The sequence below is a fragment of the Amia ocellicauda genome, chromosome 20 (assembly GCF_036373705.1).
Source record: "Amia ocellicauda isolate fAmiCal2 chromosome 20, fAmiCal2.hap1, whole genome shotgun sequence".
Classification (NCBI taxonomy): Eukaryota; Metazoa; Chordata; class Actinopteri; order Amiiformes; family Amiidae; genus Amia; species Amia ocellicauda.
In genome coordinates this window covers 13,159,283-13,177,046 of record NC_089869.1, presented here as the reverse complement: position 1 = coordinate 13,177,046, position 17,764 = coordinate 13,159,283, and the positions used below count along the sequence as shown (strand labels likewise).

General features: G+C 37.6%; 1 protein-coding gene across 1 annotated transcript in view; it reads right to left on the bottom strand.

The window, feature by feature from the left end:
- LOC136716297 (collagen alpha-1(XXIII) chain) overlaps positions 1-16,763 on the bottom strand; it is a 42,371-nt gene extending 25,608 nt beyond the window's left edge. Inside the window, exons 1-2 of the mRNA XM_066693898.1 lie at positions 16,060-16,763; positions 9,428-9,497 (exon numbers count right to left, since the gene is read on the bottom strand). Coding sequence (XP_066549995.1) covers positions 9,428-9,497; positions 16,060-16,362 — 373 coding nt within the window. The 5' untranslated portion in view covers positions 16,363-16,763. The remainder of the gene's footprint in view (positions 1-9,427; positions 9,498-16,059) is intronic.
- Between the last annotated feature and the right edge of the window lie 1,001 nt (positions 16,764-17,764).

Below are 17,764 nucleotides of genomic sequence, written 5' to 3'. Positions count from 1 at the left end.
CAGGTTGGTGGTACTGTAGTGTTCACCCTGGAGGCTTTGGGTTTATAGGATCTGGAAACTATTGCTTCAGAGCTCCTAGGTAAGCACTATGGAAAACAAACAAGAGTTAAAACAAAACAATGAATGTCAGTTGTCCATCTACACAACTGATGAAGTTACACTGGAGAATGTGCATGAGTTCAGGTATCTCGAAGCAGGCTTATAGATGTAATTTATACTACAGCTTTTGAAATTTGGAGCCCATGGAAAACTACTGGAATCGGGAACATTGCTCACAGATGAGCCAGAACCACTTTATTACCACGGTAACAACACAATTACATAAACAATCTTCAGGTGTGTGATGAAATGCAAAAACAAACAAACAAACAATACAAAATGAACATTCATCTCTCCATACAAAGCAAAATTAATAATTTATCCCCGAAAGCAAGAAGACAGAGACAGTGGTTTAGATTTTAAAAAATCAATTATACTGAAACTCCAAATTACCTACAGAAAGAATAAGTCTTGAGTGTATGCATTTGCTACGATCCAGAGAAAAGGATTCTCAAGTCCATGTATAAATATTCAAAGACAGGTCCATGAAGGGTATTGATACTGCTCTCCACAAAGTTGGAACAGATTCCCTGAGGATCATATAGACCATACAGGCTATTTCCTCAGGAAATTCAGCTTTGGCTGCCAGAAAGGGGATGGGTCATCAATGTGAACAAGTGTGCATTTTTGAACAAAGAAACACATATAATTATCCTTCAAATAAATGCATTTTGTAATTAACAATGACCCATGAAGGAAATATTTGGGCACGGAGCCTTCTAAGCACCTTAGGGAGATTAACATGGAGTTCACAGAGTTGCTGATAGAAATAAACCATCATGCCCCCACTAAACTAAATGACATATATTACAGCTGCATAAAACTAAAAGAATTATGAGGGAAACATTCACTTCCATAGATTAATTGTTTAACAGATTGCATGTTATTATTGTAGCTCTTTGCTGTGTGGGTGCGTGTGTAAAATTGCTCAGATATAATGATGTCAAAAAGACATTCAGCTGAAGTAAATCAGCAGTTTTATCATCTGCTTAGTCAATACATAAATGTACATCCCCTCAAGATCACAAAAGTTCATTACAAATAAATTAAGATCAATACAAACAATTTAAGATCCAGACAAAGGAATTCAAAGTGTATAAGCAGGAGAGTTTATTACCTACAACAGGACTGAAATTTTAACATTTTAATTTTCTTTACATGTAGACTCACATAGCATTAATTGTCAAAATTACTAATTAAAAATCTGAAACAACAGCTGTGCGTTTTATTCATATTTAATATATGTAGAATGTAGTCAATTTAGTTACTTTTCATGTTCAAATATGTATTTTAAAATACTTCAATACCTTTATATATATATATATATATATATATATATATATATAAATTGAAGTGTGTGTGTATGTATATATATATATATATATATACACACACACACACACACACACACACACACCAATTTTATTTTATTTAAAAAAAAATTGCACTGCATGGTATAAAAACACTAAAACGGGAAAGACTAATAAGAGCTTTGATTTTCAACAGTTACCCAATAAAAAGTAATTTGCATTTATTTTAAATACCTTTTTTGCAACAAAATCTCTAACTATAATATAGACAAAAGCAATCTATGAAATCATAAGACATGACTGAGTTATAAGCTTGAAGAATGATTTAAAATGATTCTCTAACTCAAAAATATTACTCACAAGAGCTACACAATCCTGATTTGAAATATTGAGTTTTTGTTTATTTGTATTATATCTAAAACTTGAACGTGTCCTTCAAGCTTGCATTTAGGTTTCTAATATACATCTCATACTTTGCTTTTCAAAAATAAGTCTCTCATGCAAACAGACAAGATTCTTTGGTTTTACGAATCAGTATTGCAGGACTATTTGGAGAGTAAAAAAAAAAAATCTTTCTGGGCTGAAGTGTGTGTTCTTGCTGCTCAAAAATTGAGTTAACTTGAGGGCAATTATTCCCCTAAGTTGCTAAAATAAGTGAGGAAAACCCTAAATTGGGTAGTGAAGTCTTAACTAAGTCACGATCTGTACAAAGTGCAATTCCCTATACATTCGATTTACTGGGGAAAGAATTGCTACCACATGTAAACTGCCTGTATTTGTGTTACCAGTGGATTCTTAGGCTGTTGTACTAAAATGCGTCCGTCTTATCCCCATGTTCAAAGGACGTGAGAAAAACGGATCACTAACCAAATAAAAACCTAAAGGTTATTATTATTATATACGAATTATTAAAGTTAAACTGCAGTTCAATCTCATTCTTTCTAGACTGATGCCTGCAGTATTTTTTTAATTGATTCAAAGAGTATTTCAAATGTTAAACCACCAACTATGAGGAATTTAAAATTGACACCAAAGAACAAAGACTTAACATCGAGAACAAGACAAAAGTATACTGTTAATGGAAAAACAGCATCAAGACTCCATTGCAAAATCTAATAAATGTAAAGCATAAACAAAGAAAAACATATTTAAAGCTTGAATATCAGAAGTTCAATTTAATTAATTTGTTTGTGTACCATCTCCCATCTAATTGGTTCAGTTTTGTAGTTCTTATACTTTATATTCCTATGCAATGCATCGTAACATTTCAAATTTTCAGCCTTGAAAATATAATTTCACCCACTTTATCAACCAAAGGCTAATTGATGTCCCCTGTGATTAAGACACAGGCAATTGTTTGAAACCCCTTTCCCAATTCCAGGATATGCAATAATCTAAAATCTACACCATTATAAACTGCAGCCAATAGACAACCTAGCCATTCTTTCTTGGGTTATCTGGCGTAAACGTGGCATTTGCCAAAGAAAGCTTTGCTAAAGAGCAACACTGGCCCTTTAAGATGCCCCTTCCGGAAAGGGACACAAAAACTTGGCTGGGAAGGTTCCACAAACAAAACGCTAACAAGTTTAGGATGTGAGTGCTCTTTTGGACCTGGATCAGAGAGAGGGGGATCGAATGGCGGCAGGTTTTCGGTCAGTGAAACTGTTATGCATAAACCAGATGGCCACCTCTCTCGGTCTCTCGCTGCCCCGCTCCCCCATTCCCTCCCACTCGGGGATCTGCACGGCACTGGCCAAACCCCTCACTGCGGGCCACCAGGATCCCCAAGTAAGGACACACACTGGCAGCTGCAGTGAAAGCTAATCACAGGAGAGGAAAGGGGATACGCCAGCCCCTCTTCCTGTCAGCAAAGATGTCAAGGTGAACTTGGGACTCCTTAAATAACCACCGACGACCCCTAAACCCCCCCACCCACCACCCCAAACCGAAGAAGTAGCCTCTTGTTTACAAGGGCAATAGGGCTTTAACTGCATTAACATTTGCAAGCGGGTATTTTAAAAACAGGGACTGGATTAATAGGCTTTACTGCACCAGGTTAATTTCAGCCCCCTCCATCCCGGCTCTTTGATGCAGTCTAGGTGCTGTTTCGTCTATCATCAATCAGGCACGCACGTGCTTCACATTGCATAGATACCAGGTGCTCTAATGTGTGCAATGTGCCCAGTGGAGCGATTGGCTTGGGAATTACAGTATATTGGAAAATCCTTTTGCACCTTATGCAATTATTGTTAAATTATTCATACAGTAATCGCTATAACATATTCCTTAAGCAAGACTTCTCTCCTTTCTGAAGCGGGCTGATATCGGCTCAAATTTAAATCATACATAAATACACTCCTACATAAATTTGAGCATTCATAATAGGAACATAATCAAATCAAATATGATGCATTTCTTCAGGTTGATTTAATTTTTAATATAATTTTGCAAATATTAGACCACAGCTATAATTTTAGGTGGTGCATATACAATTTTTTTCACATTTAGGCTGTTCACAGATACCCAAATCAGCCAATTTTATGTAAACCCCACAACCAAGTTAACTACCTGATACCAGGTAGAACAATTTTTGTATTCAACCTTTTTGGCAACTGAAACTAAGGATTATTTTGATCTACAGTGTCGGTGGTCCTTTCAATAATTTATTACAGCGACAAGACAATATGACAGAACCATATTCCCTTAGTAAAGTACTTTCCTCATCATTGTGTGGAGGGAGACATTCAATCCCTCGAATGAAACAAAAGCAGACCATACAAATAGACTTTTTACGAAGTAACAGAGGAGTAAGTGAAGGACTGCGGAGAACAGTCTGTGCAGGTCGGCACCCCTCTCCACACGTTAAGGAGGCTCTGTTAATGGAGATATCATCACACTTCACACAGTTTCGCCCATCAAAGCAGTTAATGCAGATTGGCACCACCTGTAATATACTTTCAAGTACTGTTTTCTTGGGGAAAGTGCGATCCATGCAGGTTTCATGCTGCGCATTAAAAATCAATTAACAGTCATTTGTGTATTTGCAGCAAATGTTAAAACTGGACATCTGTCTAAGTATCCCCCCCCAATTACGGAGCCATATGGCAACTCGGGGCTTAGCCTGAACACACTGAGCAGAGCCAGTCTTCTGCTGCGCGGTGGAGGGCAGTCTGTCCCCTCTGGCACTCTGTGCACAGGAGAGCTATGACAAGCATGCAGCGCTGCGAGACCAAGGGACAGGCTCCCATTACACAAACTGCATGTGGGTTCGCATCGGCTACAGTCCAGGTAAACTGTCAAATCTCACTTCCTCTTGCTCGGGCGGCAGGCTTTAAAGACCTTTATCCCTGACTTCTGCCCTCTTGTATCACCAATTAATCCAAAATTGAAGACATGCCAATGAGCTCTATAACAGAAGCCTACAATGTGCTCCTGGAAGTGAATTAAACAAAGGGAAAGTCTCAGCTGAGGAAACGGAATTATCAAAGTTATTTCAAACAGTCACAGAGCTACATTTTTTTCTCTGCTTATAAATGTATCCTGTTTTAACCAAAAGGAGTATATCTCACTGTAATTACTGTTCTGGGGTCAGTGAGTTACTAGAGATTAAATCTTCTTTTTTTTATTGTTGAGATAAATCAGTGACTCCTGAAATGCTTAATTCTAAAGCAGCTGTAAAGAATGGCTATGACATGACAGGTTCTGTTTATAGATCTTTACAATGACCTTAAAGCCTGACTGGAGTTAACTGTCTGTGGAATAAATTGTGAGGTATTTTGTGACAAACGCCTATTGGGACAGAGGATCAAGGGGAGTTCTGATGTCATATCCCATGAAGGAAAATTCTGAAAAGTTAGTTTGTTTGTGTGTGGGGGAGGCGGGGGGGGATCAGTTATGTCCAATTGTACTATTTCCCCGAATAGCTTTGTGTTGATTTAGATAAATAGGTGGAAGAGGACTCTTCCGTGCCCTCCGCTTCCACTTTGTTGGCCTGTATGTAGACGGGACTGCACTCAGACATGGTTTCCTATTAAACCGCCAATGTCAAGAAGTAGAATTGAATACAAGAGCTAAAGACCAAACAAAATAAACACGGATTTCAATCAGTTATTGCACTGAAATCAAAATGAGACGTATGCCGTTTCAACAGGTTCCTTAACACTAAAGGCGTAACAGTAACACATTTGATAAATATAGCTCCCAGTATAACTATCATATAAACATCCTGTCATCCTCCTTATTGTTCAGAAAATAACAAGGAACTGGGCAGTAGGTGTTTACATTTCATTCTGTCGCAGTGCCATGGAGAGGAACATTAGTGGGAAAATGGTGACCTTAAAATCACTGAGGAACTCATGGTGTATTCTGCACATCAGATTATAAATCTGCTCCAATTCATCTGAAATGGAGTAAAATGTTCCACAAGACTAAACAATTTATACTTGCACTGTTAGTAATTAATGGACAGATGTACAACTTCTTGATTACATCCCTACGAAGATATTTTATTATGTGATAATTAGATTGTATACAAAGACTATATTATTAAAACTAAGACTTCAAAACGAGGAAGGCAAATTAACAACATTTCACCTGACATGAGGTTTCTCACACAATTTAAATGTAAGCACTGAAATGGTTCTCACTGTCTGCAGCCAAAAAACCAGCAAAACAAATTCTTAAAAGTGCAAAGATTAAAAAGTAAACCTCAAAGATAAATAAACTGACATTTGAACTAACTTCCTTCTCTGCTGGCAGTATGTTATGGTCTTGTCTTCCAATGGTATAAGCAATAGCATCCTAGTTTTCCAGGAATAAGTCAGGGTAAGTTGATAAGATCTTCTATATTCTGTTTGAAAAGATAGGTGGTACTGAAAACTTTATTTCCACTATCCACTATGTACAGCTCTAGATCCTCACCAGTATGTGTGCAATGTAACTGTTGTTTATACCAAAAAATGTAAACCCTGTGATATGATAAAAATTATATCAGCACATCAAGAGAGGGAAATATCTTGAAAAATAAAGTTGACCTTGAATTGATGAAAAAATAGGTTTTCATTTTAATATTGTATCTCACTGCAGGATTTTTTACACGTGGTCAGAGAACAAGTGCTGACTTTAGAGTGTTTTAAACGGAGCTTACAGAGTTCAAAGGTTGTATCACAGACAGCAAACAGGTAGCAATTAATCATGGGGCACAGAATCAATGAGAAATCCATTTACAGACAGGATTAATATAACAAAGCACTCGGTCTCCAAAAGGTGCCAGAGTGGGCTTTCATCTCTGTCAACATCCTCACCGGAACCACATGCTAATCAAAGTTTACCCCAGCTAGCATACAGATATCTCCTATTCTCCAATGTCACCAAACAATAGCTCCGGGTTCCCGTTTCTATAATGAGCTCCAGAGGCTCTGAGTAAAGCTATGTGCTGGCTGGCACTGAAAATAAACAAAGGAATGGGAGCCATCTGAACACTGTGTACCGGGTGACTGACAACCGCCAGGTGGATGGGCCGCAGACATCACCCACCCCACCTCGCCGACTGCCAATAGAGAACGGCAAGTGTCTGGAGTTGCAAGCTTGTCATTGTCCAGTCCCATTTATAGTAAGGTACATGACAAATAGACAAACGAAATCAGATGTCAAAAGTGTCATAAAAATTGAGTCTCTAAAAAGCTCAACTATGTTGGAGAAATTATGTATTTTTCACACCTCCATTGTCTCTTGTTATATGCAAATCTTTATAATTTTGCTCAGAAAATAAGGAGCAAATGTTGCCCCTATAGGTGGGTATTAGCATGATACAAGCAAATGCAATGCCCTTAGCCACTGGATAATTAGCCAGTTTGAAGAATGCATTAGTCACAATACATAAAACAAACCGCGCCATTTAAGAATATATTAAAGGCACTGTCTAATGACAACTGTGCCTCCCAGTTTTAAATAAACTGCAGATTGACTGGTGTAGTATTCATAGTCCCCGAACACTGGACTTATAACCAACAATGCAGTTGCATTTGAAAGGTCTGCGGGATAGATTGGTCACATATAAAAAATAAAAAAGATCAAGAGCAAACTGAACAAGAGAGACAATGGTCCATTTTATAACTGCCAATTGTCTCCTGTGCCTCTTGACTTTACACTGAAGCCAAATCAACCTTTCCTTTGTTATAAATATAGCTGAAGCAACTATTGCCGACATACATTGAATGTGCAAAAGGTCCATATGCTTTGTTGTCCAAATTAGAGACCCTCTTAAAAACCTTTAAAAAACTAAGGAGGAAATGTAGTGCAACCAAAAATGAACCAAAGGCGATAAAAAGCAGTCCTTTCTGGGATGCTCTGGTATAAGTCATAAAAAAACACCACCTAGTAAAAAAGGAAACAGGTCTGACAGGTCCCTCAAACCCAGCCATGCAGAGCACCTTCATAAATGTGCAAGACACTTAGCTTGAAACAAACAGCTGCCATTGAAATGCACCAAATTAGCACTAAAGTGTGCATGGTGCTCCTGCTTTCTTCCTCACAGCTGACTCTACCCCAGCATGCTCTTCAAAGAAACACCTTCACATGTCTACTAATTATTTAATGGCTTACACCTGGAGGCTAGAAGTGAGAAACAGGTGGAAACAGTAGCCAGAGGGCAGGCAGCAATTTCAGGGTGGAAGTTGTTTTCTGTCAAACTAAATTTGCCACATTACCCAGACAGCTTGATGTGCTAGAAATAAAGAATCATTTTCTGAGAGAACAGGCGACCTTACATGACCGTGATATAAAACTGATAAGGTTACTTCTCTTCTAATTTGTTTTTTCTTTACATTTTTTGGAATGATAAAATGTGAAATATTACAACAACCTGAAATCTGGAGTTTGATATATTAATATTGTTTTTTGTATTTATGAATCACAGATCTGTAGTATAAGACATAATTTTACATAGACTCCAGAATCTGAATTAGATTAGTCATCTCAAAATAGCTGCATTGTAGTATGATTTAAGAGTTCAAGACAAATCTGGAAAAGCTATGCTCATATTTCTGGACAATTTCACTTAACGGTGCAAATCACAAAAGCTTAGACAGACAACAGACAAAAAGTAGTAAATGTTGAGACTTTTTGTTTCAGGAGAGAGAATGTTATTGCTTCATTAAAGTTCTGCATTTATAAAATAAAACTTGATCTAATGTAACAATCTAAGAAAAAGTGATTCAAACAAATAATAAGTATTAAGCAAAGCAGACACAGCTCGTTATACTGCAATGGCACAGCTTGCGGATAGTCTCTCTCCCAGGGAATGTTCCAAGCACAGCACTAGAGGGCTTGCATCATATGCCACAAAGCATCACTGACAACACCCGGCTCCTGAAATACGTTCACACCTGTCACTGCGTGAGAGAAACATCTCCAAGCGAGGCCGTGTGCTCAAGTACACAAACAACATTGGTGACACAGAAACTTCCACAAATACAAAACATGCAATAAGATTTTATCACTTGCTGTGTTCTTTAATGCCAAATATTGTTTTAGAAATGCTGGCACAGTAGGTACAAACAATCACATACGTACTGTTATCAAGAGTTCACCAAGACCCAATGGCAATACTTGAGCTTGTCACCTTAAGCTTCATATAAACCAGGATTATTTTGGGTTTTAAACAATATCTTCTAACAAGGAAACAAGGATTCAGTTCCTTGCATAATACATTTTTCAAGATGCATTAACTTTAACGATGTTACTTACAGAAGCTGATTTTTAGAGGATGCAAAAGCTACAGTGCAAAAATGCAAAACTGTGCAAAAGTCAAATTAGATCTGCACATTGCAACATCTGGAAACTGTAACTGTAGTGCAAAGTGTTTCTTATGATTTGAAACAGTCCGTTTGAACTGAAGACAATCTAGACACATAGATAAGTGTAAGTGAGCTCGGGTAAGGATCATACTTTAACTCTTGTTGACAGTACAGCAAAGTGGCAACCGTGTGCCAATCACTGAAAGGGCAGGAGGTACGTACCTGGTGGGCAGACGCAACTGTGTGGCGCCTCTCGAGCTTCACGGATCCTTGGCAAACGGGCAGCCAGTTTCTACAGAGCAAAGAGTTCAAGAGTTATTTTGTGGTAATGAATCATGATAAACACTAAACCGCAGGTCTGCCACTGGTAGAGAATTCTGTTGAGAAACATTGGTGTAGAGAATTTAGCATGGGGCAACAAATGAGTGGATACTTGCTTCTAATTAATTTCTTCTCATTAGTGTCATCAAATCAATCAGTTCAAAACTTTATAAAATAATATATACATCACTGGGTAGAACATCTATGGAGTGGGAGTCAGATGCAAGTCCCTCAGCTGGAATTGTGACAGTGTTTTCTAAACAGACTCAATGTTCCTACAAACTCTTAATATACATAATTGATAAAGAAGTATAGTTAAACAATATTCGTTAAACTAAACGAGTCACCAGATAACTTTCATAGGAAGGATATGAACACTTTCAACTACAACTATTTTTCTCAGCCTGTTTATACTGGTTTTCCATAGGCCCTTTGATTTATTGTGTTGATACTGGCATTTCTTCAGCCCAGCTGGAGAATGTTTTAAATACAACACCAGCAACTAGACAACTATTCGCTTTTCAGGCATTGTGTAACACATATTTGTCCATTTCACAGATGGTAGAACATGAGAAAACCGTGCCAATGGTGGGTGTAGAAAATGTCAAAAAGAACCTGTAATGTAAAAAAACATTAAACATCCAAAAAATCCACCCAATGTGGACTACTGACCACTCTTTTAAATAAACAATTTGTTCATTTGTAATTGAATTCAACAAATGCTAATTTAAGTCACATATGTTATAATAGAATGTACAACTTGTACAACAGAAGGGAGAAAGGAGACTGTTAAACTGAGTTTAACTGGAGTTAAACAATGAGATATAACTGTATATTCAGCTGTAGTTAATTGTAAAATGACAAGCTGCTACTATCATGTTTGTTAATACTTCAAACACAGGTAGGCCTACATAATAGTGGTATACAGTTTGCCTTTGTGGCCTCCATGATAATGTAGCATTTCTTCAGACTCTGTTATAGGATAATTAGTAGGCAGTAAAGCACCGCTGTCATGAAATGATGACAAACACTGACAGCATTCTCAGATGATGTAAATGGTCCGAGTAGAAGTACAGCAGCTGAGGCAACCTTTTTCTGGGGAAACATTCTCCGCCTCTGTGCCTCCCTCTTTAATGGTAACTTGATTCCCTGCGCTTTGATCTGGTTTTAAAGTTCTATTTTAAAGAAGATGACAAAACATTTTACACTCTCAAAGTCAGATTAAAACGGCACCCCTTTACTTCTGGACGCAGATTACAGGTTCTATCAGAGCCGAAAGGACAGCTTAGCACATAAAAGGTGAACCTGTGAGAACTGAGCATGGGACGTCATGGGATGGTGTGGTGTACAGCACAGACTGACATGACACACTGCATGATTCATATGGATATTAAAGCCCCAAATCTACATTCAATTAAGGAAACAAATATTCTTTAAGGAGGAAGTGATTGCAGATGGAAAATAACACGCACAGACTGATATGAAATCCATTGTATTAATATAAAACTTTGTATTTACAATGCTGTAAAAGACTGAACTGTACGGCAGGTGTTGTTCCCGAATGATTTTCAATTTCAAATCTAATACTGGGTTAAAGGCAGAAGCAGACGGGTCTTAGTCCATTGGAAAACTGTAGATGAGGTTCTATGCAATTCTGAAACTGGCTTAATTCACTGGCAGGAAAAAAAACGACTGACACACCTATAGATCTCTTACAATGACGTGAGGTAGTGAACGACAAAGAACCATGTCAAAATGACCTCAGCGATCGCAATGAAATCTTTTATGAGGCTTATTATGACAATGAACTGCAGTTCGGCAACACTAAAAACTGAACGGTATACAGAAAACACTGGCACTTGTCCCAGAATATATTTTAATAACCTTTCTTTATAAACATACAAAGCATTTTATTCCAGCTACTCACAGACACTTACGTGTTACGATAATGGCAGCCTATTGCTGTTAAAAAATCTAGGCTAAACTGATGCATAATGAATGGCATGGCATATAATATTGTCTTGATTGTTTGTCAATCTTTTAATTCTTATTTTTCTTATTGATCTTCTTATGTTTGCACTATTAGTTTTTCTTTGATTGCTAGTGAGATGGGCGGTAGAGAGCCTGCACTTGTGATTAATTTGAAGAGCTCTTAATGCAGACCTGCAATGACATCTCGACCAATTAGACATTTTCAAGGAGGAAATGCAGCTGTGCAGTCCCTTAAAGTCACTCACTGTACATAATTGCCTCATTACAGTAATTGCATTTTCAAAGTGTTCTTTAGAAACAAAAACGGCTCTGAATGACAAAAGGCACCCAATATCAAATTTGGGAACAATTTCATTGGGGATTTTAAAAATACATTGATAACAGGCAAATTTAACTTTATTTAACTTTAACTTTTCATTTTAATGTGTTTACAAACAGCATTCCGTCAAATACATGTGCGATGAAGGCTAAGCTGTAGAACCATCTGCTATTACATCACATTAAATCATGAGAGGCCATTGATATAAACAATCCTAAACAGATGGATGAATCACAGTTTCCTGAAGCTAAATGTGAGTAAAACTAAATTTGTGTTTCTGTGGGCCTCAGTAATACTACTTACTAAATGCTGCTTTTAATGTTTAAAGAATGCCAATATGAGTAATCCCTTGGGTTAACAATAGAAACTTTGTTTCTAGAGTCCTGAAGCTCAAGCAGAAAGGTACACTTTTTACCATCTGAGGAAAAAAGAATACCCTGATCACCCCTGATGAAGACTGCAACTCACCCCTTTCAAGACGTCTACAAGCCTTGGCTTCTGGTAAAAACTAAATAATCTATGAATCACCAGAATTAGAATTTCGCCTAATGCTTGTTATAAGGACAGTCAAAAATAAGTACATTTGTAATGTCATTTAAAGTTGAATCAATCATTTTTATGTCTAACAATAGATTACAGACAGTATATAAATACGTTTTTATAAATTTCTAGTTCATGGAAATGCAGTTTTGTTTTTTGGCATCTACAGTTAAATTAAAAAGCATTTGGGTTGGACATCTATGGAAATAGTGTATACCTTTTAGATTACATTATAAGAGATTCAGAAAGTAACACTCCTGTTGTACCCAAACACCACAGGTCATGAGATCCTTCAGATTTTAGTCTTACTGAGGAGGAGTGCTACATTTGTTCAGGCACCCTTCCTTGTGATGAAATGGTACCTTACTTCAACGAGACTTCTCATAACAACCAAAACCGGCTCCACTCCTCTTTCGCTCCTGCTATGAGTTTTTAGTATCGGCCCTCTTACTCTTTTGAGCTCTCTCATATATATTTTGGGCACGTTTCATCTGTATTTCAAATAAAATTAAATAAAGATGTTCTTTCACCCTGAGGTTTTATGTCCAAGCTGTTGAAAATTGCCCCTCCATGTGATTGCATGCTATCTCAGGCACAGCTCGACTGATAGTCAAGCACTAGTTTCACAGTAGTTTCTCATACATACTATTTTCATTTGGTGTTTTCCTCACCTACACAGACAATGTGTTGAACTAAAGGAAGCTGAATGGAGGGAGGTACTAATTCTGATGCATTCAGTTGTGAAAAGAAAACAATGCTGTGAGCACAAATGATAAAAAAAAAAATTAAACTGAAAGGTGAGCCTTAGCAAACTTTGAACACCATCCTGCCTGAAACAGCTACAGTTAGGTCCATAAATATTTGGACAAGGACACAATTTTCATAATTTTGGCTCTGTATGCCACCACAATGGATTTGAAAGGAAACAAACAATATTTTCTTTAAGTGTAGACTTTCATATTTAATTTGAGATGCTCTGCCAGGCCTGTAGTGCAGCTGTCTTCAGTTCCTGCTTGTTCTTGGGGCGTTTTGCCTTCAGGAAGTGAAATGCTGCTCAATTGGATTCAGGTCAGGTGACTGACTTGGCCACTGCAGAACATTCCACTTCTTCACCTTAAAAAAAGTCTTGGGCACTTTGAAGTGCTGTCCAATGAGCTTTGAAGAATGTACCAAATAGTTGATTTGGCCACACATAATGTTTTAGCTATCTCTCAGATTGGTTTGATTTGATTTCTAGGGCAAAACTGAAGGCAAAACATCCCAAGAACAAGCAGGAACTAAAGACAGCTGCAGTGCAGGCCTGACAGAGCATCACCAGGGAAGAAACCCAGCATCTGCTGATGTCTATGGGTTCCAGACTTCAGGCAGTCATTGACTGCAAAGGATTTGCAAGCAAGTATTGAAACTCACAATTTAATGAATGATTATGTTAGTTTGTCCAAATACATTTGAGCCCCTAAAATTGGGGGGACCACATATAAAAATGGGTGTAAATCCTACACCGTTCACCCAATTTGGATGTAACTACCCTCAAAGAAAAGTCTACAATTAAAGAACATATTGTTTCCTTTCAAATCCATTGTGGTGGCGTACAGAGCCCAAATGATGAAAATGGTGTCCTTGTCCAAAGTACACTGTATATATCCTTTAAAGAAAAATGTAACCCTACAAATATAAATATATCTATAAGGAGTGCCACTAAAAGCTCAAAATCCAAGAAAATATGTTTACAAGAAATCTGACCTCAACATGCTAAAGATCCACATGGTTTCCTTAAATGGCTCAAAATACCATTTCCAGTGCAGGATCTGTATAAACCAACTAAAATGACTAATCTAGGAAATCCTAAACAGTTTTAATTTATTTAGATACATTAGAAGTACTGGAAAGATGACTAATAAGAGCACTCCACTGAAGAGGATTTCCTGGCAGAATATATATATATATATATATATATATATATATATATATATATATATATATATATATATATATATATATATATACACACACACACACACACACAATAACTAATCCCTGAAAGATACACATGAAACACATATTTAAATATTAAAAAAATGTTACCAAAAACAATTTCAATCAATTGAAAACAAACTCATTATTATTACTCGCTTTCTTAGCGATTTCTCACAATTGTTACAAGATATCAGATTATTTTTTACATTTACCCATTGATACAGCTGGGCATTTCATGGAGCAATCTAAGGAACACCTTGCTCAAGGGTACAACAGCACTGACCCCACCGGGGACTGAACCCACCACCCTGTGCGCCTGCGTCCGAAGTGCTAAGCACTACTCCACGCATGATCTCTGTAGAATCAGAAATCACTGTTAAAACAATACCAAATTCATTTGCTTAATTGTTTAAATAATCCTAATATTATTTCAAATTAATCTAACGGTTTTCCACATGTTTTTCTTTGCGGAGCAACTTTTGAGTATGTTTACCTGTATGCGAACCTAACGACACTAACATTCATACTTTTAGCTAGATTACTATTATGATTATTATTATTAATGAAAAACTAAGAAAAATATTGTTACATACACAATGAACACATCATTATAGCGGTATTCACCTGTGGTAAATAGAGGTTCATAATAAATAAATAAATAAATAAATAAATAAATAAAAGCATCTATTTTCTTTTCTTTCTTTTTTTTCATGCGAAGTTTGTAATGTAAAATGTTTTCACATTTAAAACGTTTTCCACGTTACATATGCTATGTAATTATGTTAAAGCAACTTTTTAATGTAACACAAACTTTATACAAAGTTTTAAATAATTAATCGTTCGCTGTGCTATTAACAACTTCACTACCACCATACATTAAATCTGTCTACGCTGTCAGATTTCAATTTAACACAGTGTTAGTTATGTTGTGTTATGATTTTTAACACCGGTCGCGTCCGTGTAGCACAGACTTCCGCAGATCTGCAGAATCCCACCGATCCCATTGGTGGAGCAGCGCAGACCTGCGCAGAACTGCGGACATCTGCACTACACGAACGTGATCACATATGTGACAGTAAATTAGACAGCGGGTTTGGTTTGGTGCTGTGAAATAAAATAACAATTTGGGATTTTGCAAATGTATGAAAGTGACAACTGTTTACTAAGAATCAATAACAGTTAATCTTTGTAAAGCTGATCGACATAACGAAAGCGCACAACCAGGACTCCTGGCCAAGCTTGGGATTTAATCATTGCTTTGACTAAAAAGTCGGCAACAACACTGAAAACCGTCGACGTGCTGATGTGCAAAGTACGTTTACAATTAAGCGTCGTTTGTTTAGCTTGGTTTTCCAATTTTGCAATTACTAATAACCCAATTTAACCAGTTATTACGTTGCCACAAACTTTTCTTGTCAAATATTGCACTATGCTTACATTTAGTATGTAATTCAAAGGGGATAAACATGCACGCTTTTAATGTAGTCTTTACAGGAGCGAAATGTTAAATAGTGTTAAGAAACTGCATAGTAAATAACGTTTGGACCTGAAGCAAGTGAAACAGGTGTGGACAGGAAGAAAAAGAAAACCACAACAACCAGCCCCTGCAGGTGCTAATTAGTCCACGCCGGCAATGGCGGGGCCGCAGCCGCGGTGCTGAATGAAGCGCAGCGGCGCAGGTGTGCGTGACTCGAGCGCCACTCACCTCGTCTAACATTTGACCGAGTCTCCCCATTATAACCGGTTCCACTTGGTCGAGCGAGATCCAGGCAGAGAGATGCGTGTCTCTCTCCTTCTCCAGATTTAAAACCCTTGCCTGCAGCTCCGAAGTCCTCAGGTAGACCAGCATGCCAACTCCCAAACACAGCAACGACAAGGCGCTGCAGACTGCCATCCCAGACACGTCTCTGCAATTCCGCGACGAGCGCTTCTTGCAGGGATGCTCAGCGCAAGTCCTCCCCGTGTTAGACTCCGCAGCAGCGGCTCTCCACTTCAGATCTTCTTCCATGCTTCTGACTTCTGGATTAAACGCAGATCCACCACGAAATCCCGGCACTCATGGGGAGTGAAATGAAAAGGGAAAGAAAGGGTGTGCTTTAAGTGGATACTAAGTTTAGACCAGGACCAGTTGAAAAGGAGCAGCTGTCGCTTCCTCCCACCTTGCTATCCTAAAATAAACATTTAAAACAAAGTTGCATTTGTGTTCTGTTTACTTTGTTGAATCATCAAGGGTGCCAGCAATTAACGTGAAAAAGCGCGATTATGATTTGCCATTTGGTGACACATTCAAAGCGATTCTCCAGTAGTGTGCTGATCTGCCACAAGTCTTCAAGCTATCTGCACTAGATCACTTTCCAGCTCCTGCCCTCCCTGAAACCCGACACAAGCCTCCACGGTGGACAGTGCGACCACGGCTCTTTCGCTCAACTACAGAGAAGGCTCCTCCTTTTCATTTATTTAGGCAAAACGTCGGGGCGGGATCCGTGTTTTAGCTGCTCCCCTCCTTTGATCAGACACTCGTGGGGGATATTTTTAGGTGCTTGAGCCAAGATCTTAACTGGACCCCGTAGTAACTCATTCATTGCCGTCATCTTTTGCCATCGGAGCATTATTTATGTCATTTTTCGTTTATACGTGCAAAACACTCGTTGAAAACGCGTTTGATCACAACACAGCTTGTGTGAGGTGTTTCTATTTCTTTGTGTTTTTTTTTAACTGACTTATTTAAACTCAGTAGAATTTTTTTTAAATAGGTAGCCTATTTCACAGATTAAGACAAAAAAAATAAAAGGTGTGCCAGCACAAAATGTGTTTAAAATGCATGCACTTTCAAAAGGTAACTTAAGAAAACGACCACAATATTAGCTGCAAGAGGCTGAATCGCAGTTTGACAGTGCGCTCAGCAAATATATTTTGTTGACATACCAAATCACTTCCACAAAGAACTGTATACATTCTCCATAAATAATTAAATAATCGTAGGCTAAACTTATACCTTACATGACTACTGTAAAAAATAGATTTAAAATAACCTGTACGATTTTAAACAATAGATCTTCAAATTAGCATATATAATAACTCATAGACTCGCTTTATTTAATTATTATTAATAATAATAATAATAAACTGTGCAATAGCTTTCGCCCACACACTCTTTGAAAACCACTGTACTAAGATTAAAAGTAGTCATCTAGTTTGTTGTGCAGTATGAATAAATGTACATCAAGGGACATTTTTGACAATGAACAGTGTTATCTTTGGACACCAGTGTGAATATTTCTATAGATAACATGTCAATTTTCAAAGGTTTGCGCAGATGAATTGCATCATACAATAGGCACGCTCCAGTGTGATCAAACACAAGCAAATACAGTAATTATGGGCAATTGTCAATCAGTCATAAGCAGACT